Source organism: Sciurus vulgaris, assembly GCF_902686455.1.
Source record: "Sciurus vulgaris genome assembly, chromosome: 15".
Taxonomy (NCBI): domain Eukaryota; kingdom Metazoa; phylum Chordata; class Mammalia; order Rodentia; family Sciuridae; genus Sciurus; species Sciurus vulgaris.
The window spans coordinates 80,595,784-80,619,926 of NC_136476.1; the positions used below are offsets into that span (position 1 = coordinate 80,595,784).

The 24,143-nt window shown below is 40.1% G+C and overlaps 2 protein-coding genes across 2 annotated transcripts in view; both read right to left on the reverse strand.

Moving 5' to 3' along the window:
* NR6A1 (nuclear receptor subfamily 6 group A member 1) overlaps positions 1-24,143 on the reverse strand; it is a 203,910-nt gene that overhangs the window by 22,085 nt on the left and 157,682 nt on the right. The window contains 1 exon segment of the mRNA XM_079113811.1: positions 12,208-12,450. Coding sequence (XP_078969937.1) covers positions 12,208-12,450 — 243 coding nt within the window.
* LOC306645466 (tyrosine-protein phosphatase non-receptor type 1-like) lies at positions 7,607-9,026 on the reverse strand. Its single transcript, XM_079113349.1, has one exon. The coding sequence runs from the start codon at positions 8,913-8,915 to the stop codon at positions 7,614-7,616; it is 1,302 nt and encodes a 433-aa protein (XP_078969475.1). The 5' UTR covers positions 8,916-9,026; the 3' UTR covers positions 7,607-7,613.

Sequence of the window (24,143 nt, forward strand, 5' to 3'; positions counted from 1 at the left end):
GCAGATACTTTTGGGCCCCTAAGATACCAGAAACATACCACACACTGTATACATTCAATACACTCAATAAAGGTGACAGCATTGTTAACTAGTCCCACAGTTACATATATCCAGGATGATGTATCTGAAGGTTTTGGTAAATTTCAGGGGAGGGACAGAGAGAGAATATTTATTTATGTATTTATGTATGTATGTACTTTTTGTACCAGGGATTGAATACAGGGGCACTTAACCACTGAGTCACACCCCCAGTCCTTTTTAGTATTTTATTTAGAGACAGGATCTTGCTAAGTTGCTGAGGCTGGCTTTGAACTCGAGATCCTCTTGCCTCAGACTCCCGAGTCCCTGGGATTATAGGCCTGAATCACCACGCCTGGCCAAGAATATTTATATTTTTAAATAAAATATTTTTTATTCCCAACCTAAGTTTAGGTCTGATTTATAGGATCAGGATCAGGAGAACAGACTTTTTTTTTTTTTTTTTTTAAACATTGGAACTTTGATCTCACTGGCACATAGGCAGTAAGTACAGCTCCTTTGTAGTTGAAGGAGCTTGCTTAGCATTTTTTTAACTATACAAAATATCCTTTAAATAGTACTAGCCTCACTAAGAACAACTACTACTAATACTTTTGTTATCACTGTTAATGGAGCACTTCAAATGGGGACACAAAAAGGAAGTCCTGATTAGGAATTAAAGTGTCAGTTAAAACTTTCTGGAAAAGACAACTTCTGTACTAAGTCTTAAAGGATGAGGGGGATTTAGGCATGCAGGGAAAGGATGCTCCAGGTTGACTGAACACAGTATAGGGCTGGGGAGATAGCTCAATTGGTAGAGTACTTGCCTCACAAGCACAAGGCCCTGGGTTCAATCCCCAGCCAAAAAAAGTTAACCTGCTAATGAACACAGTATAGAAAAGTTGCAAGTCAAGGGCTGAGGAATATAGCTCAGTTGGTAGCATGCTTGCCTTGCAAGCATAAGGCCCTGGGTTCAATCCCCAGCATGCAAAAAAAAGAGAGAGAAAAGTTGCAAGTCAAAAGGAAGAATGAACTGCTCTTTCTGGGAACTTCCAGGTGGTTAGATCTGGATAAGACACTGGCAGGGGAGGTGGTATGTGGAAGAAAAGTAGCAAGATAAGGATGGAGAGGCCAAGTGAGACAAGGAGCCTGGAATGCCAGGTTAAGGATATGGATTTCAGCTGAGGAGCCTAGGGGCAGGCAGAGATGAAGGTGAGTCATGTGGTCACACTGGCATTTTTGAAAAATCTTTGTGATGATCACTGTCAAGGGTGGCTTGAAGGAAGCGATGCTAATGATAGAGGATATGCTAATGCCATTACATGAGAGCAAGCTTTGCCATAATACCCTTGCCCCAAAAACAAACAAATGAAAAAGCACATAAGGAATCTAGGAAGCCCTTGGGGAAGGGCTGGTTGCCACAAATGGTAAAGACTCTAAGCATGAGACTCAGTTTCTGATGGAAAGTTCATTTTCCTTGAAGTAGACATCATCCTTGATGTTCTCAGATTATACATTTCAGAATTAGACAGGTTTGTGTCCAAATCTTGTTTCTACCTGATCGGTGTAATAACCAATTTCTTGACCCCTCTGAACTTCAGATTACTGAAGAGTGAAGAGGGGATAGTGGTACTGTCATGTTACATAAAATAGTACAGTTACAATAAGCACAAAGAAAAGTGGCAGACAAACAGGTCTTCAATAACGACTCTGCCTCTCCCCAGTCTCTTCTCTGAACACAAATTAAGCAAATCAAAGTTCCAATCTTAACTTTGTAAAAGTCTTTATATCTTCATCTGCAAAACCAAGGCAATAAAATCAGTTTTACAAGCCTGCTGTGAATATGGAATAAGAAACATACAAGGCCTATATTAAGCTAGATGTATGCTGGCTATTGCCTGGGAGCTCACTTTAGACCTAATTTCAAATTCTAAAAAACCTTAAAATTCCTTCTCTGCTATTTCAGGGTCAATGATGAATGAACTTCAGTCCCTTCTTATACTAACATCTTACGTGTCTTTGTCAGCTCACAGCTACAAATCAAAGACCTAACACTGGTGGATGAAATACTGAATATCTTTCAGTGGAAATCTCACACTCACAGTCCTAAAGGTTGAGGAAGGAACTCAATATACTTAACTTTTGTTTTGTTTAAAGGACCACAGATTCTAAAGACTTATAATTTCTTGTTCTGAAACTGGAAAGTTTATGTCCTCCATGAACCCCAAGTGGAACAAGGAAATTCACGTATGATGGACATGTACTGAAATTCATGAGGAGAGTATTAGTATTGCTCCCACTGAAATGCTGAATGTTAGGCTCAAAGAATTGCTTAAGGAGATAGGAAACAAACATCAGAATCAAGGTTGGAAACCACGCTATAAAACTCTAAGACCAGTCTTCTTTCCATTACCATTATTTCCCATAATGTGTATGTGTCCTACTGGAGAAGTATAAGATACTTCTTAAGTGGTGCATAAACTCTTAATTATGCACTTATCCTATCGTGTTCAAAATACTGATCTTTTCATTCACTAAGGTGATAAGTTTCCTTTGCAGATTAACTTTTATTTTTTTAAAGCGTATTTAAGGAGAAGATAAGGTAAAGATTATAAAATTTGTCAAAATGGCATGTAGAAGCCTGAAGTGTGGGAAAAATTGCAATGTGTCATAATGGCTCTGTTAAAATAAAAAATCTGCATCATATTTTAAAACTCACAGTTGCATATATGTTATTTTCAATTGATTATCACAACCACTTTGGAAGGTACACATTTTTAATGTTATCCCATGCATTTTAGAGATGAGGAAGTGGAGCAGAGCAAGGTAGAGACTCTAGGTTACTCAGGGAAGAACTGACAGAGCTGAAATTTCAATTTGGGTTTTGGCAACCAACCAAACCCAGAAACCAGAAATATGACACAAAGCTAAAATGAGTCCAAGCCTGCTCAAAACCTGTTGGTGGCTGTCCCTGGTACAGAGGCTAAAAGCCTAAGTTCTTCAGCTTGGCATTTAAGGCTCTGTGTGATTTGGTTCCTATGGAACTCCCCATCCTCACCTCTGGCCATAAGTGCTACACCCTTGCTGCAGAAAACTATTTGTTAGTCCTTGAACACACCATGCTGTTTTCCACAGTTATGCCTCTACATATGTTGCCCCTGCTCAGAAAAAAACTACAGTGGAGAAATTCTGGCAAAACCCCCTTACCCTCACCTTTACCAAATGATTCAAGTTGGTATCACCAATAACGGTACAAACTCACATCATGTGCTTTTAATATGATGCAATAAGAGGAACACAACATTGTTTCTGTAACATTCTCCCCCAAAATGTATAACTTGAATCTTGTTATGAGGAAAATGACAAACCCAAATTGAGGAATATTCTTCAAAATAAATTACCTATTTGCTTCAAAGTAAAAAATGTTATTAAAGAAAAAAGATGAACTATTTTTGATTTAAGACTAAAGACATAAACAAAATGTTTACATGATCCTGGACTGCTGGCTCCTAGATCAGAAAAATCATAATTGCTATAAAGGACATTGGAATTATTGGTGAAAACTGAATAAGATCTGCTAATCAGAAAAAAGTATCATGTTAAACTCCCTGATTTTAATAACATTATTGAGGATATGTTAGATGTAAAGGGGAAAAATGTCTATAACTTACTCACAATGGTTCACATACACACACACAGCAAGCATGAGCGTGTGTGCAAGCATGTGCATATGTGTGTGCTCATTCAAGAGCACAAGCAAATAGAATGATAGAGCAATGAGGCAAAATGCTAACAATTGCTGAATTTGGGTGAAGGGCTTAATGAAGTTCTACTGTTGCAAATTTTCTGTAAGTTTGAAATCATTTCAAAATAAAACATTAAAACCAAATTTAAAGATGTTTTTGAAAGTCCTTTAAACCAGGTGTGGTGGTGCACACTTGGTCCCAGTGACTAGGGAGGCTGAGGCAGGAGGATCACAAGTTTGAGGCCAACCTCAGCAACTTAGCAAGGCCCTAAGAAACTTGGTGAGGCCCTGTCTCAAAATAAAAAAAATCAAAAGGGCTGGGGATGTGGCTCAGTGGTAAGTGCCCCTGGGTTCAATCCCTGGCTTAAAAGGGAGGCAGGGAGAGAAGCCCTTTAAGTTTAAGGAGCTGAAATTTTGATTCCTTTAAGATTCTGCTCAAAAGTTCTCTCTCCTTGAGATTTCTCAGTGCCCCACTCAGGTCTCTGTACTGTGTCCTAGCACTTTTGCTCCTGGTAAAATGATATGCCAATGCCAGAGGAGCACTGTCTTTAAATGCCATCTAGCAAACATCACCTCCTCTAGGAAAATGTCCTTGACCATTTTGCTTCTGAACCAATTACTATAATTAGCAAGTTATGAAACCACAAAATTAAGGAATTGGGTGTTTTTTTTTGTTTTTTTCAAACTGGGGATTGAACCCAGGGGTGTTATAACACTGAGCTATACCCTCACTCCTTTTTACTTTTTATTTTGAAACAGCATCTCCCTCAGTTGCCTAAGCTGGTCTGGAACTTGTGATCTTTTTGCTTCAGTTTCCTGAGTAGCTGGGATCAATTTTTTACATTAATTCCTTAACTGACATGGATCACCCCCTTGAGGCCCGATGTCTCTTCATCTCTCTCCAGATATTTCCCCCATTTTCCTTCTTGCCCTCCCTCAATCCATCTAATTAGGAAGCATCCTAACGCTACTGGGTTATCTGCTGAGGGACACTGGAAAGTAGGACTTGGTCATGGCCCTCAAAGGTCTAGTGATGGGGAACAGACAAGTGAACAGATAAGAAAACACAAGGTGATTAGGGCAATAGTGGGGGAAAAGGAGGGTCATTGGTGTCAGGTATGTGTACACCAGAAGATTTCTGGAGAATGTTACAAATAAAAGCTTGACAGAAAAGTATATAATATATAGTAAGGTGAAGAAGAGGGGCTGGGGGATGGGGTTGTGGCTCAGTGGTAAAGTACTTGCCTAGCATGTGTGAGGCACTGGGTTTGATTCTCAGCACCACATATAAATAAATGAGTAAAATAAAGGTCTAGCAACATCTAGAAAAAAAAAAAAAATAATAGGGGCTAGGATAGTTCAGGAAGATAAAACCATATCTGCAAAGCCCTCAAAACATGAAGTTTTTGGAAAACTAGGTTGAAATGCAGATTGTGATAGAAAGCAGCAAACAGAAAAGGGAAGGGATGAAATAGCTGATGCTGGAGTCAGAGGGGCCTTGAAAATCATTTTGAGAGTCGGGCATGGTGGGCATGCCTGTAATCCCAGTAACTCGGGAGGCTAAGGCAGGAGGATTCCAAGTTTGAGGCCAGCCTCACCAACTTAACAAGACCCTGCCTCAAAATAAAAAGGAAAAAGGGCTGGGGATGTGGTCAATGATTAGTGATTAAGCACCCCTGGTTCAAGCCCTGGTACAAACAAAACAAAACCAAAAACAAAAACCCATAAAATCTCTTTGACAAGACTGACTTTATCCTACTACAATTTGGGTGAGGGGTATGTATGGGGGGTGAGGGGTACTGGGAGAGTCATGGGCCTGGACAAAGTCAGAGGGGCTCAGTCTCCACTCACCACTCACCATCCACCTTCAGATATTACTTACTACCTTAAAAATTGATTTCCTGATCAGCCAACTTCCAGGTCTGAAAGATATTTAGTTCTGTATCTAAGGATGGGGAACAACAGAGGGCTGGCTCACACATGGGAAGAAAGCCTCAGCCACAAAAGGCAGTTGCATTTTGAAAAGTTGCTTTTTAAAAATTTGAGGTAAGGTTAAGACTTACAGAAGAGTTGCGAAAACAGTATGGAGAGTTTCCATTCTCTCTATACCTTCCTGTTTCCTTCTGTTTACACTTTATATACCACAGACAATTAAAACTAAGAAATGAATTTTGGTATAATATTATTAACCAATAATCAGTAAAGACTGTATTTGGATTCCTCCAGTGGGTCCACAGATGTCCTTTTTTGTTCAATCACAGATCCCACAATGTATTTAGTCGTCATTTCTCCATCGTTTCCCTGATCTGTGACAGTTCTGTCTTTCCTTGTTTGCGATCCATACTCCTTTCAAGAGTATGCTATAGAATGTCAGGTATTTTGAAGACTGTCCCTCAATACAGGCCTGTCTGTTTTCTGGAGACTGAAATCAGTTGAGAATGAAATTAGCACTGTGTGGATATACCTATGCCCTTCTCAACGTATCACATCAGGGATAATTTCAGTGTGTTTTACTGGTGATGTTAACCTTGATCGCTTGGCTAGAGTAAAGGAGAATTCTCTATGGAAAATAGTTTCCCCTTTGTAATTAAAGATTATCAGACTATACAAATATTCTGTTTTTATTTAAACCAATATTCACTTATGTTGGATCTATCAGCTCATCTTGTCTGCAGCAGCTAATACTATGGTGCTCTAACAGTGATTTAGTGATTTTCTATTTCCTTCATGACTTCAACATCTATTAATTGGAATTCTCTCATAAGGAAAAATGTCACTTCACTTTACTGACTTAGGTATTTCTTTCAGCACGAACTCATGGATATATTTTATTCCTTGGGGTATAAACTAATATGAGGCTGGGTGTAGTGGCACATCCCAGCAACTTGGGAGGCTGAGGCAGGAGAATAAAAAGTTCAAACCCAGTCTCAGCAACTTAGCAAGGCCCTGAATAACTGAGTGAGATCTTGTCTCTAAATAAAATATAAAAAAGACTGGGGATGTGGCTCATGGTTAAGCACCCCTGGTTCAATCCCTGGTACCAACAATGACAACAACAAAAACAGAACAGAACAAAACAACAAAACAAACATACAACAAATAAAATTATTTTGTTGCCTAAATTATTCCAATTTTGGCCACTGGAAGCACTTTCAGGTGAGCTCTGTGTCCTTTTGATATGCTGCTGCTGCTTTCTTCTTCTTTAATATTTCCTAATTTTCTTGCACCACAAGATGCTCCAGGCTCATATGAAATTTTCCCTGGCCCAGCCCTGGAATCAACTGGTCCTGTCTCCTTTTACTGATATTTAGAAGTCAAGATCTGAGTGCTAGGTATGCTCACTGCAATTGGGGTATAACTGCTCCTAGCCCCTACCCATGGCCAGAGCTTGGAAAAATGTACAGATATACTAAGTCATGTACCCACACTTATGTGCTTTTTCTTTCTTTTTTTTTTTTTTAAAGGTTAAAAACAACAATGTGTTGTAATTCTATTTTTTTTTTCAAAAATAAATGAACAAAACAAAACAAAAAGTAAGGAAAGAACAAGAGAGAAGAGAGATGGAGAGAGAGATAGAGAGAGAGAGAGGGAAGAGGGGGAGAGGGAGAGAGGGAGAGAGATATATTTGGCATTTTCTCTACTTCCTCCTGAATAGGTTGAGGCCCTGAGATTAGACTCTATATTCTTGGGACCACGGGGCTCCTTCAGCCCCAGAGCATCGATCCTCACTTCTCTCTGGTCAGCCCTTCCGCAGTTCAGACTTGAACAACCCTTTGACTGTGCCTTCCGAGACCGGCCCAGGTGCTCTACAGAGCCCAGCCCCACGCTGGGCTGGCGGCCAGCACGTCCGTCAGTGAAAACATACCCTGTAGCAGAAGTATGCGCCGGCTGTGAGGACCGTGGCCATGCACATTTTGACCAGAAAGGGCCTCCAGTGGGTCAGCGCAGGCGCTGCTTCCTCCTCCTCCTTCCTGGGTGGTGCTGGCTCCGCCTCGGCAGGAAAGGCCACCTGGGTGCCTCGCAGGCCTCGGCTGCGGATCCGACTTCTAACTTCAGTGTCTTGACTTGTGCTGTCCACGCTGTGGGAGGCCCTCAAGGAGGTCCTGGTCTCCTCCCTGATGGGGCCCTCTTCATCCTCCTCAGCCTCATCCTTCACCCACTGGTGGTTTGAGAAGAACTCCTTGCGCTTCCCATTGTGTGGCTCCAGGATACGCTTGGGCGGCCGGGGAGGTGGGGGCACGTGCTCAGGCGGGGGCTCCAGGTCCTCATGGGACAGTTCCTTCCACTGGTCCTGCACTGAAGAGTCTCCCATGATGAACTTGGCCCCTTCAATCACAGCTAGGTAGGAGAAGCGCAGCTGGTCCGCTGTCTGGATCAGTCCCATCCGAAACTTCCTCATTTCCAGCAGCACTTTCTTGATGTCCACAGAAGGGTCTTTCCTTTTGTCCATCAGCAAGAGGCAAGTGTCAGCCAGGCAGAAGGTCCCCGACCTGCCGATGCCGGCACTGCAGTGCACCACAATGGGGCCGTGCTCTGGGTTGAGTGACCCTGACTCTCGAACTTTGAAAAGAAAGTTCAAGAATGAGGCTGGTGATTCAGGGACCCCGAAGTCAGGCCACGTGGTATAGTGGAAATGCAAGATCTCCCACACTTCTTGATTCGCCAGGTTCTCCAGCTCCAGCTGTCGCACTATGTAGTAAGACTTCATGTCTTCAGAGATCAACGTCAGTTTCAAATTTGTGTCATCAAAGATCATCTCCTTTTCTTCTTTTTGTGGCCAATACTGTGCACATTTTAACGAGCCCTTCTCCATCACGCAGTTGAGCATGACCATGCCCCTGCTCTTCTGCTCCCACACCATCTCCCAGAAGTGCCCACACGTGTTAGGCAGCGGGCCCTCGGTGAGAATGTAACTCCTCTGGGCTTCTTCTATTTTTATCAAACTAGCATTAATATAGTCATTGTCCTCCTGGTGTAGCTTGATCCGACTATGGTCAAAGGGACTGACGTCTCGGTACCTGTTTCGGTTTTTGTTCTTAGGAAGCTTCGTCACTCTACAGGGGAAGTCACTGGCTTTGTGTCGGATGTCCTGGTAAATGGCCCCCCAGCTCCTGGCCTTGTCGATCTGCTCGAACTCCTTCTCCATCTCCATGGCAGGCCAGGGCGGCCGCTGCGCCTCCTGCTCGGCCCACCGCTCCTCCGCTGCTCGCTCGAGGCCGCCTCGCGCTCTCAGCCCTGAGGCCCGCTACGAGCCTCGACTCCCGCCGCTCGTGTTTTTTCTTTTTTCCCCCTCCTGTCCTCTATCTAAACATGAGTCCATAATGATATCACTGATTCCAATCAGCAGCTGAGGTTTCATTCTAGCCTTTCCTGATTGATCGTGGTACTGGGGATTAAACCCAAGGGCGCTCTTACCACTGAGCCACACTTTCAGCTCTTTTTTACTTTATATTTTGAGACAGGATCTCACTAAATTGCTGAGGCTGGCCTCAAACTTATGATCCTCTTGTTTCAGCCACCCAAGTTCCTGGGATTACAGGTGTGCACTATTGCACCTGGCACCATTCCAGATTTATACCACTTCTTTCTCTGATGTGCAAAACCTGACTCTCATTACCTACGATATATTTACTGGCTCATTAATCACCGTATACAATTAAAGTAGGGACAAAATTTCTAACACATAACCTTGAGAGAAATAAATTTTACAAACAAGAAAGCCTCATTTGTACACAATTCTTTGTGTCTTTTGCCTTACAATATAGTCAAAACCCTGTTTTCCAAGGTCAACTCCTCTCTTCTTCCCTATCAGTGTGGTTATGTGATTTATTATATTACCAGTCAGATTCATTCACTGTCACAGTGCATATTCCAGTTCACAAATTCATTACAACCTGGTTGATCAAAATAAATTTTAATATCCAGAATTCATTTTGTGTGGTGTATAGTTCTATGAGTTTTGACAAATATACAGTTATGTATCAGTTTCCATAGTTTCACACAGATTATTTCTTACCTTCAAAATACTCCCATGACAACTAATTTTAATCCTGCTTTCTCAGCACCAACCAGAAGGTGGCAGGATTCCTCTGAGAGGCAGTCTTCACTAAGCAAGGGGCCCGGCCTGCTCTGCATGCAAATAAATGGACAGTTCTCTGTCCTTCATACTCCATGTTTCATGTCCAGGTATGCTTAAGGGAAGTTATAATTTAATTTGTTTCTTCCCTAAAATAGGTAAGTTTGGCTGGAAGCCTCAGAATTTCACACTCTAACTGAATAAGGCAGATGATTCATCAAAGAGACTAAGAAGGTACCCCAGAATTATGCTTCAACAAAATATTAGGTGAAGGCAAAAAGAGTAATGAGAAAAGCAGAGGACAAAACCAAATCAGGATGAGGGTAGGAAGATGACCACAGACTCTCTTTTCAAGACAGTACTCGTTTGGCACTGGTGACTGGGAAAGGATTTCTAGGTAAAGGAAGAGCACAGGCAGAATGGTTTAAGTCATTCCAGAGGCAGTGTTCTGGAAGGAAAGGTCAAAAAGACAGGCAGGGACCATCAAACGTGGCCACACTTCAAATGCCCTACTATGGCTTTTGTTTAGCATCCAGTAAACATGACATTCCAATGTGCAAAGGGCTATGTCACAGACATGTGAAGTGCTAAGCTCTCCATGTAGGTGTAATCTCTGATTCACTAACAGCAAATTCTAACTTAAAGTTTATTGTCATCATAACCATCTCTAAACTCTGCTTGATTAATAACAAATTAAAATTTAAAAACTATTACCTGTCCTCATAACTACCCCTAACTAACTACTGTCAAGTGATCAAGAGATTTTGTCTCCCTAAACTGCATTTACAAACTGGAATAATAGTCAATAAAAGGGTTATTGTGTGTATTCAATGGTGTACTGCACAGAAAGTTCGTAAAAGTTTCTGGCACATGTCAGGGCTCAATAGTTTTAGAAATAAATTACAAACCACCTGAATTTATCTAAATGCCCTTTTGTATCTCTCTTACCTTTTTTTAAATAATGGGTAATTATTAAATAATAATTTAATAATAAATTATTAAATATAATTAATAAATTATTAAATAATCTTTTCAAAAAGATCCTTCTTATTCCTCACACAGTAAAATCAGTCTAAAGTACATCTGGAGACCAGAGATATGGCAGAGCATCTGCCTGGCACACTCAAGACTCTGGGTTTAATCCCCAGCACAGGGAAAAAAAAAATCTGGATGCCTACATTCATTAATGCTACAAAACCAGTTTGCAGAGTTCACCAGATCTGACTCGCTCACTCCTCTATTCTCATGCACTGCTGCTGCTATGAACCCCTAATACTTTGCAGTGTTTTTCACATATATTATCATATTCAGTCCTCTATAAAATTCAGAAAGGTATTCACATACCACTTTAAGGTAAGCTCATAGAGTATCAGAGACATAAAGTAAACTTGCTAAGTCCACAGAACAGTCTGCCTCTAGAGCCCCTTTCTACTGAATGACAATGCCCTATTCTATTCTCCATCTAGGTTCTGACACTGACCCTTCTCAACTACATGCAGGCTCTCTGTGCCAACAGCTCACAAACTTCTATTTACAGGTGGGAATTTTTACTTCAGTTCTAATTATACAACTTCTTGGTGTCCTGAGGTACTTAAAAACTGGGCACTTCCAACATGAACATTTTGCTCCCCTACGCCCTTTAGCCCAACTTTTTTTCCTGATGGGGCCATTATTTTTAATCCAAATCCTCAACTTTAACTTCTGATGTTGCCTAATAGTGTGTCACCAACTATTGAGTGAGCTTCTTCCATATCTCCCATCTGTGCCACTGTGTTCTCCATACCCTCCTTCTGGGCTCTTCTAAAAACTTTCTATGTAGTTTTTCTGTTTCCTCTACTCCAATCCATCCTTCAAAGCTGCCCTCTAATAATTAATCTTAGTAGAATTATCAGTTTTATTCATGTTGTTTCAGGCTAACGGCTCTCAGGAAAATTCCCAATAAACTACTCTTCACCAACCTGGATACAGATTTCTAAATACACCTAGCCTCTGAGTACACCATGGTTTTAGTAAACAAAATGATACCACATTCAGAAGATCTCCTGTCTCATTCATCACTTGCCATCTAAAATTCTACTTTTTGTCATTATCCCTTGAAAAACTAGGGGAATGTATTAATTCCAGTCAGGGCCTGATTGTTAATAGGGCCTATGCATTTGCTCCAACAGAATTCTTAACATCTTACCAGTTTTTCCCCTTACCTAGCCTGGGAGGTTCCCATAAGCAGGAACTATGCCAGATAAATTTTTGAGTTATGAATGCACAAGGTAAGACCTGGTAGACAGTGCAGGCTAGGGAAATGAATAACTACAAATTATAATAGCTGACACTAAAGGTATGGTCGTTGATGGGTGAAGAGTACACTCACCCTTCCGGTTCATCCCCATCTGGAGGCATTTGAGTAGACGGCAGTACTGGCACCTGTTTCTCTGTTTCCGAGACATAACACAGTTCTTGTCACGACTGCACCGATAAACCCGTTTGTTACAAATGCTCCGCTTGAAAAACCCTTTACAGCCTTCACAGGAGATGATCCCATAGTGCAAGCCTGTAGCACGGTCCCCACAAATGAGACAGGTTCGTTGTTCAGCCCGATCATCTGGAACAGAAACTGAACATGTTCAAGTTAGAGCACAGTGGAAATAATGGCTTAAAGGCCACAGTTCCTAAAGGAAGCACCCCTGCTTGGGAGAGATCAAGACCACCACCATCTTCAGACTAACTGGCTATACTGGAGGCATCTCTGGAACCTTTGTCACAGGAACAGACTCCTATATCTACTAGCAGATATTACAAATACAGGCTTTCTGGAAACAAAACAAAACAAAACAAAACTCATAAACCTCTCCAAGGGTTTCATTATCACTTGGATCAGTATCCAAGTCAGAAACCTAGGAAAAATATTTGATTCCCACCCCCTACTTCTTCATCCATAGCTCATCAATGCTACCCTGTTAGGAAGGTAGCAAGGATTACTGATAATATATTTAAGTGCCTAGCACATGGTATACATTGGCAAACATCCAATATACAGTAAATATAATTGTTCACAAGTGAATAAGTTTAAACTATGCCCAGATAAGCTAGCCAGCCAGACATAGAAAACAGGTATTTTTTTCCACATTTTTTACTGGTGCACTATAGTTGTGCATAATGGTGAAATTTGTTGTTACATATTTCTATATGCACACAATATAACAATATAATTTAGCCAATTTCATTCCCAGCACTTTTCCCTTTCCTTCCCTTCCTCCTACTCTCTGTTTCCTTTGATTTTCATGAGACCCCTCGCCCCCGCCCCAACCTTTCTTTTTCCTTTTTCCTCTTTAGCTCCCGTGTGAGAGAAAACACATATGACCCTTGATCATCTGAGTTTGGCTTATCTTGCTTAACACAACGTTCTCAAGTTCCATCCATTTTTCTGCAAAAGACAATCTCATTTTTCATGGCTGAATAAAACTCCATTGTGTAGATGCACCACAAAGAAAACATATTTATTGAGCAACTATTCTATTCCAGGCACTCTTCTAAGGCATGAATACTGCTGTGGACAAAAGTCCCTGGAAGGGCTGGACATGCAGCTCAGTGGGAGAGCACTTTTCTAGCATGCACTGTGCCCTGGCACCACACCACCACCACCACCACCACCACCACCACCACCACCACCACCACCCACCCACCCACCCACACACACACACACACACACACACACACACACACACACACACAGTCCCTGATAGGGTTTACATTCTAGAGGAACATGTATTCTGTGTCCAGGTCCTATGCTAGGATATAAATAAATCAGCATGATCCCCACAGTCAAGGAATTCATTGATTTTCAGCAAACAAGTTAGGAGGAGGAGATTCAGACTAGAATATATAGCTTTCCTCTTTCTCTTTCTTCAGTACCGAGCAACTGCTAAAAAAACAGGCATCCTGGTGAACTAAGATGTGAGACCCTGCCAGTGGTCTCAGGAAAACTCCAAGGAAGGTTTTAATCAGGGGTCAAGGCAGAAAATCAGATATTTGAATCTCATTCCTGAGTAGGAGGCAAGATACAGTGAATAGAAGACATCGTTATACTTTGAAGAACAGTCCCTAGGATTAGAACCTCATTTGAACCCCAGCTCTGACACAAACTGGGTGAACTGGGCAAAATTAAGTTACTTTGCCTAAGTATTATGTCCTCTGTCTATAAAATAAGGATTATAATGGTACCTACATCCCATGGATAAAGAACTCATCTTAGTGCTTGGCTACAATAATCATTTAGTAAGTGTTAACTATTACTGTCATTATTTTTATTATCCTAACAGGTTCACACTTAATGTCATAATGCCTCTCCTGTCAAGAAAAGCATTTGAAAGTAATGTTTAAAAAGAAGGGTCATGGACATACATAGGAAGGATGCAGAGAAAAAAGAAAGCTTGCATTTATGGAGCCCTCATGATATGCCAACTTTGTGAAAAGTCTATGATCACCACTGTAGTAAGATGAATAACGGTCACCCATAGATACCAGGCCCTAATCCCTAGAACTGTAAAATGTACATTATGAGGGAAAAGGGTCTCTGCAGAGATGATCAAATTAAGGATCTTGAATTGGGAAGATTATTCTGAACTATATGGGTTCACAAGCATATTTATGAGATTTATTATGTTATATATTTACATATTTTTGGTCCTGGGGATTAAACCCAGGGATGCTCCATCATTGAGCTACATCCCTAGTCCTTTTGATTTTTTGAGACAGGGTCTTGCTAAATTGTGGAGGCTGGTCTCAAATTTGCAATCCTGCCTCATCTCCCAAGTAGCTGGGATTGGACTGTGTACCACTGAACTTGTCTTAATTCAGTTTTCTTAATCTGCATTAATCTACCTAAAATATAATTGGAAGAAAATGGGCCAAATTAGCACTTCAAACTTGAGACCACAGCTCACAGTAACTGCAGCTGATAAAGACCTGTGGGTTTAAAAATGACTGATATTTGAAAACCTGAATAAGGAAACATCAACAGGTAAAAAATAGTGTGGATAGAGAGCATACTCTAATTCATCGAAGGAAACTGAAAGTCTGTCTTATCAGAAGTACTGGAAGGGCTCAGAAGGCAAACTTTAAATACCAATTCCTATGAATGGAAGGTAGGACTTCTTGGAGGAACGGTTGATTCCAAGCATGAGGCAGAATACAGACAAAATGAGGTTGGTGTTACTATCCAAACTAATAACAGGGTCATGTCAAAATGATACAGCAGGCAATGGAAAAATTCTCTCACTTATTTAAGATGGAGCAATCCATATATCAAAAAGAATACTAATGGTAATGGGTTAAAATATTTCAAATACAAAATGAAAGAATTGATATTATTTAAAAATAAAAACCTCCAGTTATCATTGGAGGTTGCTAGGACACAAATTCATTATTCTGAAAACTGATGAAATAAAAGAGGAAAAAGTCAAACACTGAAGTAAAAACCACTGGAAATCATTATCTCTTGCACTCCTTCCCAAAGAGTAAGCAGAGAGAAAAATCAAGACAGTATTTATTTATTTATTTATTTGGTACTGGGGATTGAAACCAGCTGAGCTACATTTCAGTCCTTTTTATTTTTTATTTTGAGGCAGGGTCTCACTAAGTCCTTAGGGCCTCCCTAAGTTGCTGAGGTTGGCCTTGAACTTGCCATCCTTCTGCCTCAGCCTTCCAAGTGTATGGGATTACAGGTATGTGCCACTGTGCCTGGCCCAACACAAATTTAAAAAAAAAAAACAACAAATTTATACTATGAAACTTTATCAAGAAGACTAGGATAAGATGACTAGAAATAACATGGTAACCAAGGGAACAGGCTTAGGTTGGGAGGTAGAGTTATCTCAGGGTCCACAGCAAGGTAAACCTCAAGGTGCAGAGAGAGAGAGAGACAGAGAAAATGACAACTGTTGGCTGTACAAATCTCTAGAGCAGAGGAAAAGAAAAAGATTAAAAAATTTGGCCAAGAGATTAAGAGCTTGGGCTCCAGAATCAGACTCCTTGGGTTGAAATTTAGCCTCTATCACTTACTGTGTTTTTGTCAAAGTTTCAAACCTCTATAGAAGTACTTCATTTTTAGTCTATAAAATGTGGATAATGGATAACATTTCTCAAACAACTGTTGTGAGAATCAACGAAATTACCTATAAATAACATGGAACATCTAGTTTCCTCATGGTTTATACTAGAATGAAAGAGCTTTGCAAAGAGTAAGAGCTAAATAATATTGTTGATAAAGCCTTTTTTTTTTAAACATAAAAACCTAAAAAAAAAAAAAGAAAGAAAACATTAAACTAGCATAGAAGAGGAATACTTAGGCTGGTAGCAGGGGAAAGTAATGATTCCTAGCAGAGATGACTTTCCAATTATGACTACCAGTTAGACAAACAAAGGTGAAGGAAAGAGAGGCAGAAGAAACAATTAGCATATAAGGTCATGTCTTCAATTTGATGCCAGAAACCCTCTGCATCTAGGGTTTTCTCTAAGAAGAGTTTCACTCTTTCCTAAAAGAAGAGTAGTTCACTAAGCTTCAGCAAAACTACCAGTAAGAGTCACACAGCCTGGTGCAGTGGCACATGCCTGTAATCCCAGCAACTCAGACACTGTCTTAAAACAATGAGCTCAGAGGTAGAACTTTTCTTTCAATTGAAATATGCACATTTGTTTGTGTGTACATAAGAAGTGAGGTACTAGATCACAACACACCAAATATCAAGGTATAAAGAGTCGAAATACATTGGCCTGGTGTTTAAGATACCCTGGATATGAACTTCAGCTCTGTCACTTCCTAGCTTTGCAACCATAAGCAAATGTTTCAATTAAGTCTCACTATGGACTACAAAATCTCCATTGCAACAATATATATGATTTACACCAAAAAAAACCCATATTCTATAGGGGCTAGGGTTATAGCTCAGTGGTAGAGCACTCGTCTAACACATGTGGTCTAACATGTGAAGCACTGGGTTCGATCCTCAGCACCGCATAAAAATAAATAAATAAAGGTATATTAAAAAAAAAAAAAGGATGACTAAACTAAGGAAAAAAAACCCCACAAACATATGCTATAGATTTCCATTTGTATTAAATGGGAAAAAAAACTGGCAAAGAAGGGGAAAAGACATGTATCATGGAGAGTAGGAATGAGGAAAAACTTTTGGATCCTGACAATGTTTTATTTCTTGACCTGGGTGGTGCTTCCTTTATAGTAATTCATTAAGCTATAAACTTGTATTTTATGCCCTTTTCTTTAAGTGCTAATATTTCAAAATAAAAAAGTAAAAAACAAAAGAAGCAGGACACTACAGAAAAGGGAAAGGAAGGAAAACAAATGTAAGGCTGCTTGAGGCAAACTGCACAGGATATTACTGTTAAGCAGGGAGAATTTATGGAGCAGTGATGGGAGGTAAGTACAAAAATTTAGTTTAGAACAGCCTGCAATAGTTAATTCCTTACTGACAGAAGACTAGTGAGATTTTTTTAATAGAGATATATCTGGACCAAAGCAGTGCCTTAGGAATATTAATCTCATAATGATTTGCAGTGTGCAAAAGACAGGGAAGAGATGGATGGCATGGGCATCCTAGGGAACAGCAATGTTAAAGAATGGCTGGATGGAAGTAAAGAGCAAGCTTAGAGTGCCTAGAGAGGTCTTGTTGACTAGATTACAGAGGAGAGAAGAGGGATGGAGGGGATAGCAAAGTGTCAAAGATAAACTGTAAACCAAAGTGCTTGCAGAAATGTAGTATCACTGAAAAAAAACGTGGAAAGCAAAAACTGAGCAAGGACAACATCAACAGCTTCAGTTTAAGAGAGGATGCTGGGTGAGTCAAGCAGAATATTCTAAAGGCAACTATTTAGGGGACAAAGATAGGTAGAATATAAATCCAGAAGGTAAGGAATAAAAGGACTTTACAAAGAAGACGGCATTATCAAATGTAACAGACCAAAAAGTGTGAGGAATAAGAGGAACTTAAAAGTCACTCCTGGGAACCACTTCAGGGAACTAGTTGGGACAAAAAAAAAAAAAAAAAAAAAAAAAAAAAAGAAAGAAAGAAAGAAAAAAGAAAAGAAAAAGAAAAAAAAATCACACTGAGTAAAAAAATATAGGTGACTAGTTAAAAAAAAAAAAAAAAAAAAAAGCTGGGTGCAGTGGTGCAACCTATAACCTCAACTTGGGAGGCTAAGGCAAGGGAATCGTAAATTCAAGTCTAGCCTGGGAAACTTATCAACACCCTGTTTCAAAATAATATTTATAAAGGGCTGGGGATGTGGCTCAGTGGTATAGCATTTGCCTAGCATGTAGGAGTCCCTGGGTTCAACTCCCAGCATGGCAAAAACAAACAAACAAACAAACAAACAAACAAAAAGAATTAGTTATAGATCATGATCAAAGAGTGATAAACATTTTGCAGGAAGCAGCAAAGATGAAAACTTATTTTTTTTTTTTTTAACTAGAAGAGATCCATACATGTATAAAGACAAACATAGAAACAAAAGCTTTTAGTTGCCAATGAATCTTTTTTATTTTACTTACTTATGTGGTGCCAAGAATTGAACCCAGGGCCTCACACATGTCACTGAGCCACAACTCCAGCCCCGAAACAAAATTAAGAAAATATATTTGAACGACATAAACAAACAAAAAAGGAATTATATAAGAAAAAAAAAAAATGTAACAATTTTTGTAAGTACCTAACATGAGCATTCGCTTAACATCTAAAACAAAACAAAGGTAACATTGGTACATTGGTACTATATATATATATATATACATCTGACAAGTGTGCATTAAAGAAATCTCTAATATAAAACATATAAAATGTGGAGCATACTTGATTTCAAAACAGAAAACAAATGTTAAGATAGGCACACCCACAATTCCAGGCATACTTTTGAAATAAAAACTTAAGTGAAAAATAAAGTCAGTGAAACAATTTTTTCCTTGTTTTTGTTTTTTTTTTTCTTTTTTTGGGGGGGGGGGGGGGTGCTGGGGATCGAACCCAGGGCCTTGTGCTTGCAAGGCAAATACTCTACCGACTGAGCTATCTATCTCCCCAGCCCCTCCTTGTGTTTTATTAAGAAAAAAATAGTGACTTACCCAGGTTCAGGAAAGTAAAATGATTTCCCTAAGTTCATATAGCAAGTCAGTGATAATTAATTTCAACCTTACCTTTTTTTTTTTTTTTTTTGAGGGGTTTGTGTGTGCACCAGGGATTGGATTTAGGGGCACTCAACCACTGAGCCACATACCCAACCCTATTTTGTATTTTATTTAGAGAAAGAGAGGGTCTCACTGAGTTGCTTAGCACCTTGCTTTTGCTGAAGCTGGCTTTGACCTCCTGATCCTCCTGCCTCAGCCTCCTGAGCTGCTGGGATTACAAGCATGTGCCAGCTCACCCAGCTGAGAAGGAATTCTTAATAGAAATAAGAATTCAGGTTTCCTACAAATGTTAGAATATGTACACCACCTAAGAAATCACCACAGTAATTCCATGCACCATAAATGGGAGCTGATCTGCTGTCACATAATGTAGTTCTTCATAAGACAATTCTAAAGAATGATTTTAGTTGAATGAAAACAAGTGAGCAATTCACATGAATGATACGAACTGATAGGAGGAATAAGTACTAGTGTTCTACAGCTCAGTAGGATAACTAGTTTTCAACAATTTGCTATATTATAATGAAGAACTATAAGAGTTCAGAGGTTCCCAATAGAAAGAAATGATGGATGTTTAAGATGGAAATGCTAATTACCTTGATGTGATCATCACACCTTATATACATGTTTCAAATTGTCACTCTACCCCATAAGTATAATTAAAATTTTTCTTTAATAAGATTGGTATGGGAGCTGGGTGTAGTGGCTCACACCTATAATCCCAGAGACTCAGAAGGATCACAAATTGGAGGCCATTCTCAGCAACTTAATGAGGCTCTAAGCAACTTAGCAAGACTCTGCCTCAAAATAAAATAATCAAAAGGGCTGGGGATGTGGCTCAGTGGTAAAGTGCCCCTGGGTTCAATTCTGATCCAAAAAAAAAGATTGGTATAGACTGAATATTTGGGAGTTATCTTTACTGACCACTGAAAGAAAATGGCAAAAAGACAAAAGAAAAAAATTACTGATGCCATTAACTGCTTAGGCTTAGAAACGAAGGTTAAATGGGTCACAAATCACAATTAGCTGAAGCCACAGGAAGTGAATACAGGGAAAATGCCATCCTCCATTCAACATTCGAAATAAAGATGGGGTCAGAAAATAAAACAGTCCTAGTTCCTTCCTCTCTCTTATATGCAGGCATCTTTGAATTAGGTATTTTTTATTTGTGATGAACACAGTTTTCATATTCACTGCAAATTTAGGTTTTCCAGTTGGAGAAAAGTACTTGCAAATCTGTGGTTTGTCCTATTTAGACTGTTACTGGGAACTTTTCTTTTTTTTTTAATAATTTTTTAGTTGTCAATTGACTATTTATTTACATGTGGTGCTGAGGATTAAATCCAGGGCCTCACACATGCCAAGCAAGTGCTCTATCACTGAGCCACAACTCCAGCCCCGGTTACTAGGAACTTTTAAGTATTCCTTGTTCACTTATGAAAAACTGATTACTTAGCAAGTCCCAAGCAACTTATCCCAAAATAAAAAAGAGCTGGGGAAAAGGGCTGGGGATGTGGCTCAGTGGTTATGCACCACTGGGTTCAATCCCTGGTTAAATCTGAGAAAAAATGGGAAGCTCAAGTAGGCAAAGTAGGTGATAGGCAGAGAAGGAAGGATTATCTAGAAAAGCTATTGCTGAAACCAATCCTTTGTGTAAAAGTATGTCAAAGGGGATTCTAGCCAGAGAAATTAGGAATAGCACAGGTGAAGATGTGCTGGCTTCAAGTATTTCAGTGTTTTTTATGAACATGGTCTCTGAGGTGGACAGAGATGAGGGGCAGCTATGAACACTTGTGATTCAAGGGTTAAACTGACATGGGGAGTCATATCAGTAGAGAGGCTGCAGACATGAATGAGACTGTCAGAAGAGTGTATGGAGACAGCAGTATCTGTAGTAGATGTCTTCTGGGCTGTCTGCTCAGCTTACACCAACTTTCTTTTCATTGAGAACAGTCACGGCATTGCCTGTGAAGTACTAGGTTTAAACTAATTGAAAAGCTCACTGAATAGATACTGACCACTGTGGCTGCCTTCAGTGGAAAAAGATACCTACTAATTCTGATTCAAAGAAATTCTCTGTTCCCGAGATTTTGTAATGGGGATACAGAGTTTGCTAGCTTCTGATGACACCAAAACAGTGAATGAGACCAGTGAGATGACTCTGTTCTAGAAAGCCATGCTTGTCCATGTGGTAATGTGATGATGAGGGTTGGGGCATGAAGTGAAAGAGGTACTCTACCACACGGCACCAGAGGAATCGAGAGTAGTTGCTGTGGCTCCTGAATTTCAACTCTGATCTTTCAATACAGCTTATGTTCTACCCCTGTTTCCTTCCTATAACTTCCACTCAAGAACTGAGTTCCTTAAGTTCGAGGAGTTTTTCTTACTTATAATAAAAATAAACTTTACTATGACCTATGACAAACCTTAAAGAAAGCCTATCCAGTTGGGAGTGGTGGCACGCACCCAGTATCCCAGCTACTCAAGTGGTTAAGGCAGAAGAATTACAAGTTTAAGGACATCCTGGGCAACTTAGTGAGACTCTGTTTCAAAAATAAAAAGGACCGGGGATGCAGTTCAATGGTAGAGTACCCTGGGTTCATTCCCCAGAACCACAAAATAGAGAGAGTCTATCTATATTTAGAGGTCAAGAAGAACAAAGAGAGAGAGAAAAAATAGTGCTCTAGGAAGGAAGGAAAACAGGGATAGCATAATGCCAGGGAAGTCATAGAAACAGCTGTGCAAAACCAGGGGCACTCAACAGTGCAGAGAAATCCAGGCTATTAAGTAAGAACAGGCTGAAAGATGAGGCTCTCTGAGGAACAAGCCACAGGCAGGCCAAGAATGGAGCTAGATCCAGTGGGTAGAAAGTTGCAAGTTCAAAGATTTCAAGTCAGCATAAGGAAGAATCTAGTAACAGAGTTAAAGCTTTCCTGTTGTGGTAAAGTAATGAGTTCCTCATTTATCAAAGTATGCTAGTGTTCAATTTCTCGGTCATGGTAGATGACCCCCTTTGGGGGCCTCTATGCAATATTTAAGCAGGTAGTAGTAATCACCATAAACATTTTAATGAAATATTTTTTTAAAAATTAGGGCTGAAAGTACAACCCAGTGGCACAAGGCTCTGGGTTCCATATCCAGCACCAGAAAAAAACAAAAACAATTAAAACTAAGCTGGGGGCAGGTAGGCATCTGTAATTTCAGTGACTCAGGAAGCTGAGGCAGGAGGATTTTAAGTTCGAGATCAACATCAGTAACTCAGTGGGATCCTGTCTCAAAATAAAAAGGAATGGGGACATAGCTCAGTGGCAGAGTCCCCTAGATTCAATCCCCAGGGACAGAGGAAGGAAAGAGAAGGGAAGGAAGGAAAGAAGGAAGAGAGGGAGGGAGGGAGGGAGGTGCAAGAACAAAATAACAAATTACAAATAGACGGGGGGGGGGGGGGGGGTTGGAAATGTAGGTCAGTGGTAAAGGACCTGCCTACTATATGTGAACCCTGGTTTACTCCCCAGCACAGCAAAAATCAAAACCAAACCAAAACAAAACAAAACAAAGGAAAGACCAGTATTACAGATTTTTCCTTTTGCCTTATATGGCACTAATACGGATCTTTTCACAGATTGTTATCAGGAACCATCCGAAGGCAACCTTAGGCATATGAAGGAAACGAACCAGATTCCAAGAAAAAGGAAGAAACAGTTGCTCTTTTGAAAATGTTTGGTTGGTGAAGGAACTCCCATTTTGCAAGTGAGGAAATTGAAGCTCACAGGTGACTTACCCAAGGACAAACCAGTTGAAAACACATGGAGGAATCAGGAATCAAACCTGTGTTTTTTGGCCCTTTTTGCTCCACAGTAGATTTAGCTTGGTGGAGATTTGTGGTGTATATATACACAAAAATGGAAGAAATTCTAACAAATTAACTGAGTACCAGAAGTATGTACAGAGTGAAACACTTCCATAAGCAAACCAGACAAGAAAAGTTTTTAGAAATTCCTATGGGCAAGTGGTATCCAAACCAGAGTTCTAAGAAAGTCACAGAAAGAAGAGCACGGACATGACACAGATGGCTGTCTTCTCCAGGGTCTCAGGAGCTCCTGAAATTCTATGTGGTAAAATCTATGAAAGGCTGTGACTATCTTCCCAAGCAATGAGCATGAAAGAGCATCAGAGTGAGGCCTGAAAGATATAGAGCATGCTTTTACATGAGGATGAATGACTATATGAGATCTAATTTTGTCTTGAACAATTTATGGCTCAAGGTTACATTAATGTGAAACTTCCAAGGCTAAAAACAGGTACTAACATGTGATATCCTAACATGGACAATAGAGAAAAAAAGACACACATTCACATGCACACAAAGATCTAGTCTGTGTGTGGATCCATGTATATGTGCATGTATGAATTATTGAGGACTGAACCCAGGGACTCATACCTGCTAGGCAAGCATTCTACAACAGAGATATACCTTCAGCCCCTTCTAAATTTTATTTTGAGACAGGGTCTTGCTAAATTGCTGAGGCAGGCCTCAAACTTCCAATCCCCCTGCCTCAGAAGCCTCCTGAGTTGCTGGGATTACCACCCTTTGCAGGACCTAGTCTTTAGAGGAAAAATGATCTCTGAATCCCTAACCCACAGGTAACTGAGCTAGAAACAGTAAATGAAGACAGTTGGAAGCCCTTAGTTCTTTATTTCTACCAACCATTAGTCTTACCAAAATGAGCACTTTGAAGATTCATAAATGTTTAGGGAGTCTTGAGGAGTAGGCGGGGGGGGGGGGGGGGGGGGGGGGATAAGAGTGCTAGCTTATAAAAAGCATTGATCCAGTGCTTCAGGAAGCAGAACTTTCAGTTCTGATGGCTCTACTGGTAAAAATCATGTGAATGTGTGAAAGTGTTATTTAAACTTCACAATTTGTGATCTTAGCAATGAATGCAAACAGACTCCAACACTTGTTCTGAACATTGTTAGACATGTGGAAAAGTGTTACAAAAGTACTTTTTGGCAAATACAATGGAATGCCCAAAAATGTACATCTGTGTTCAGGGCTCATTATAAACCAAATCTGATCAGAATTCTGGAGAAAGCAGTCTTTCAAAGGTAGTTTGGCA

Coding starts and splice junctions, on each gene's coding strand:
- LOC306645466 (XM_079113349.1), bottom strand. CDS start 8,915: ATGGAGATGGAGAAGGAGTTCGAGCAGATCGACAAGGCCAGGAGCTGG.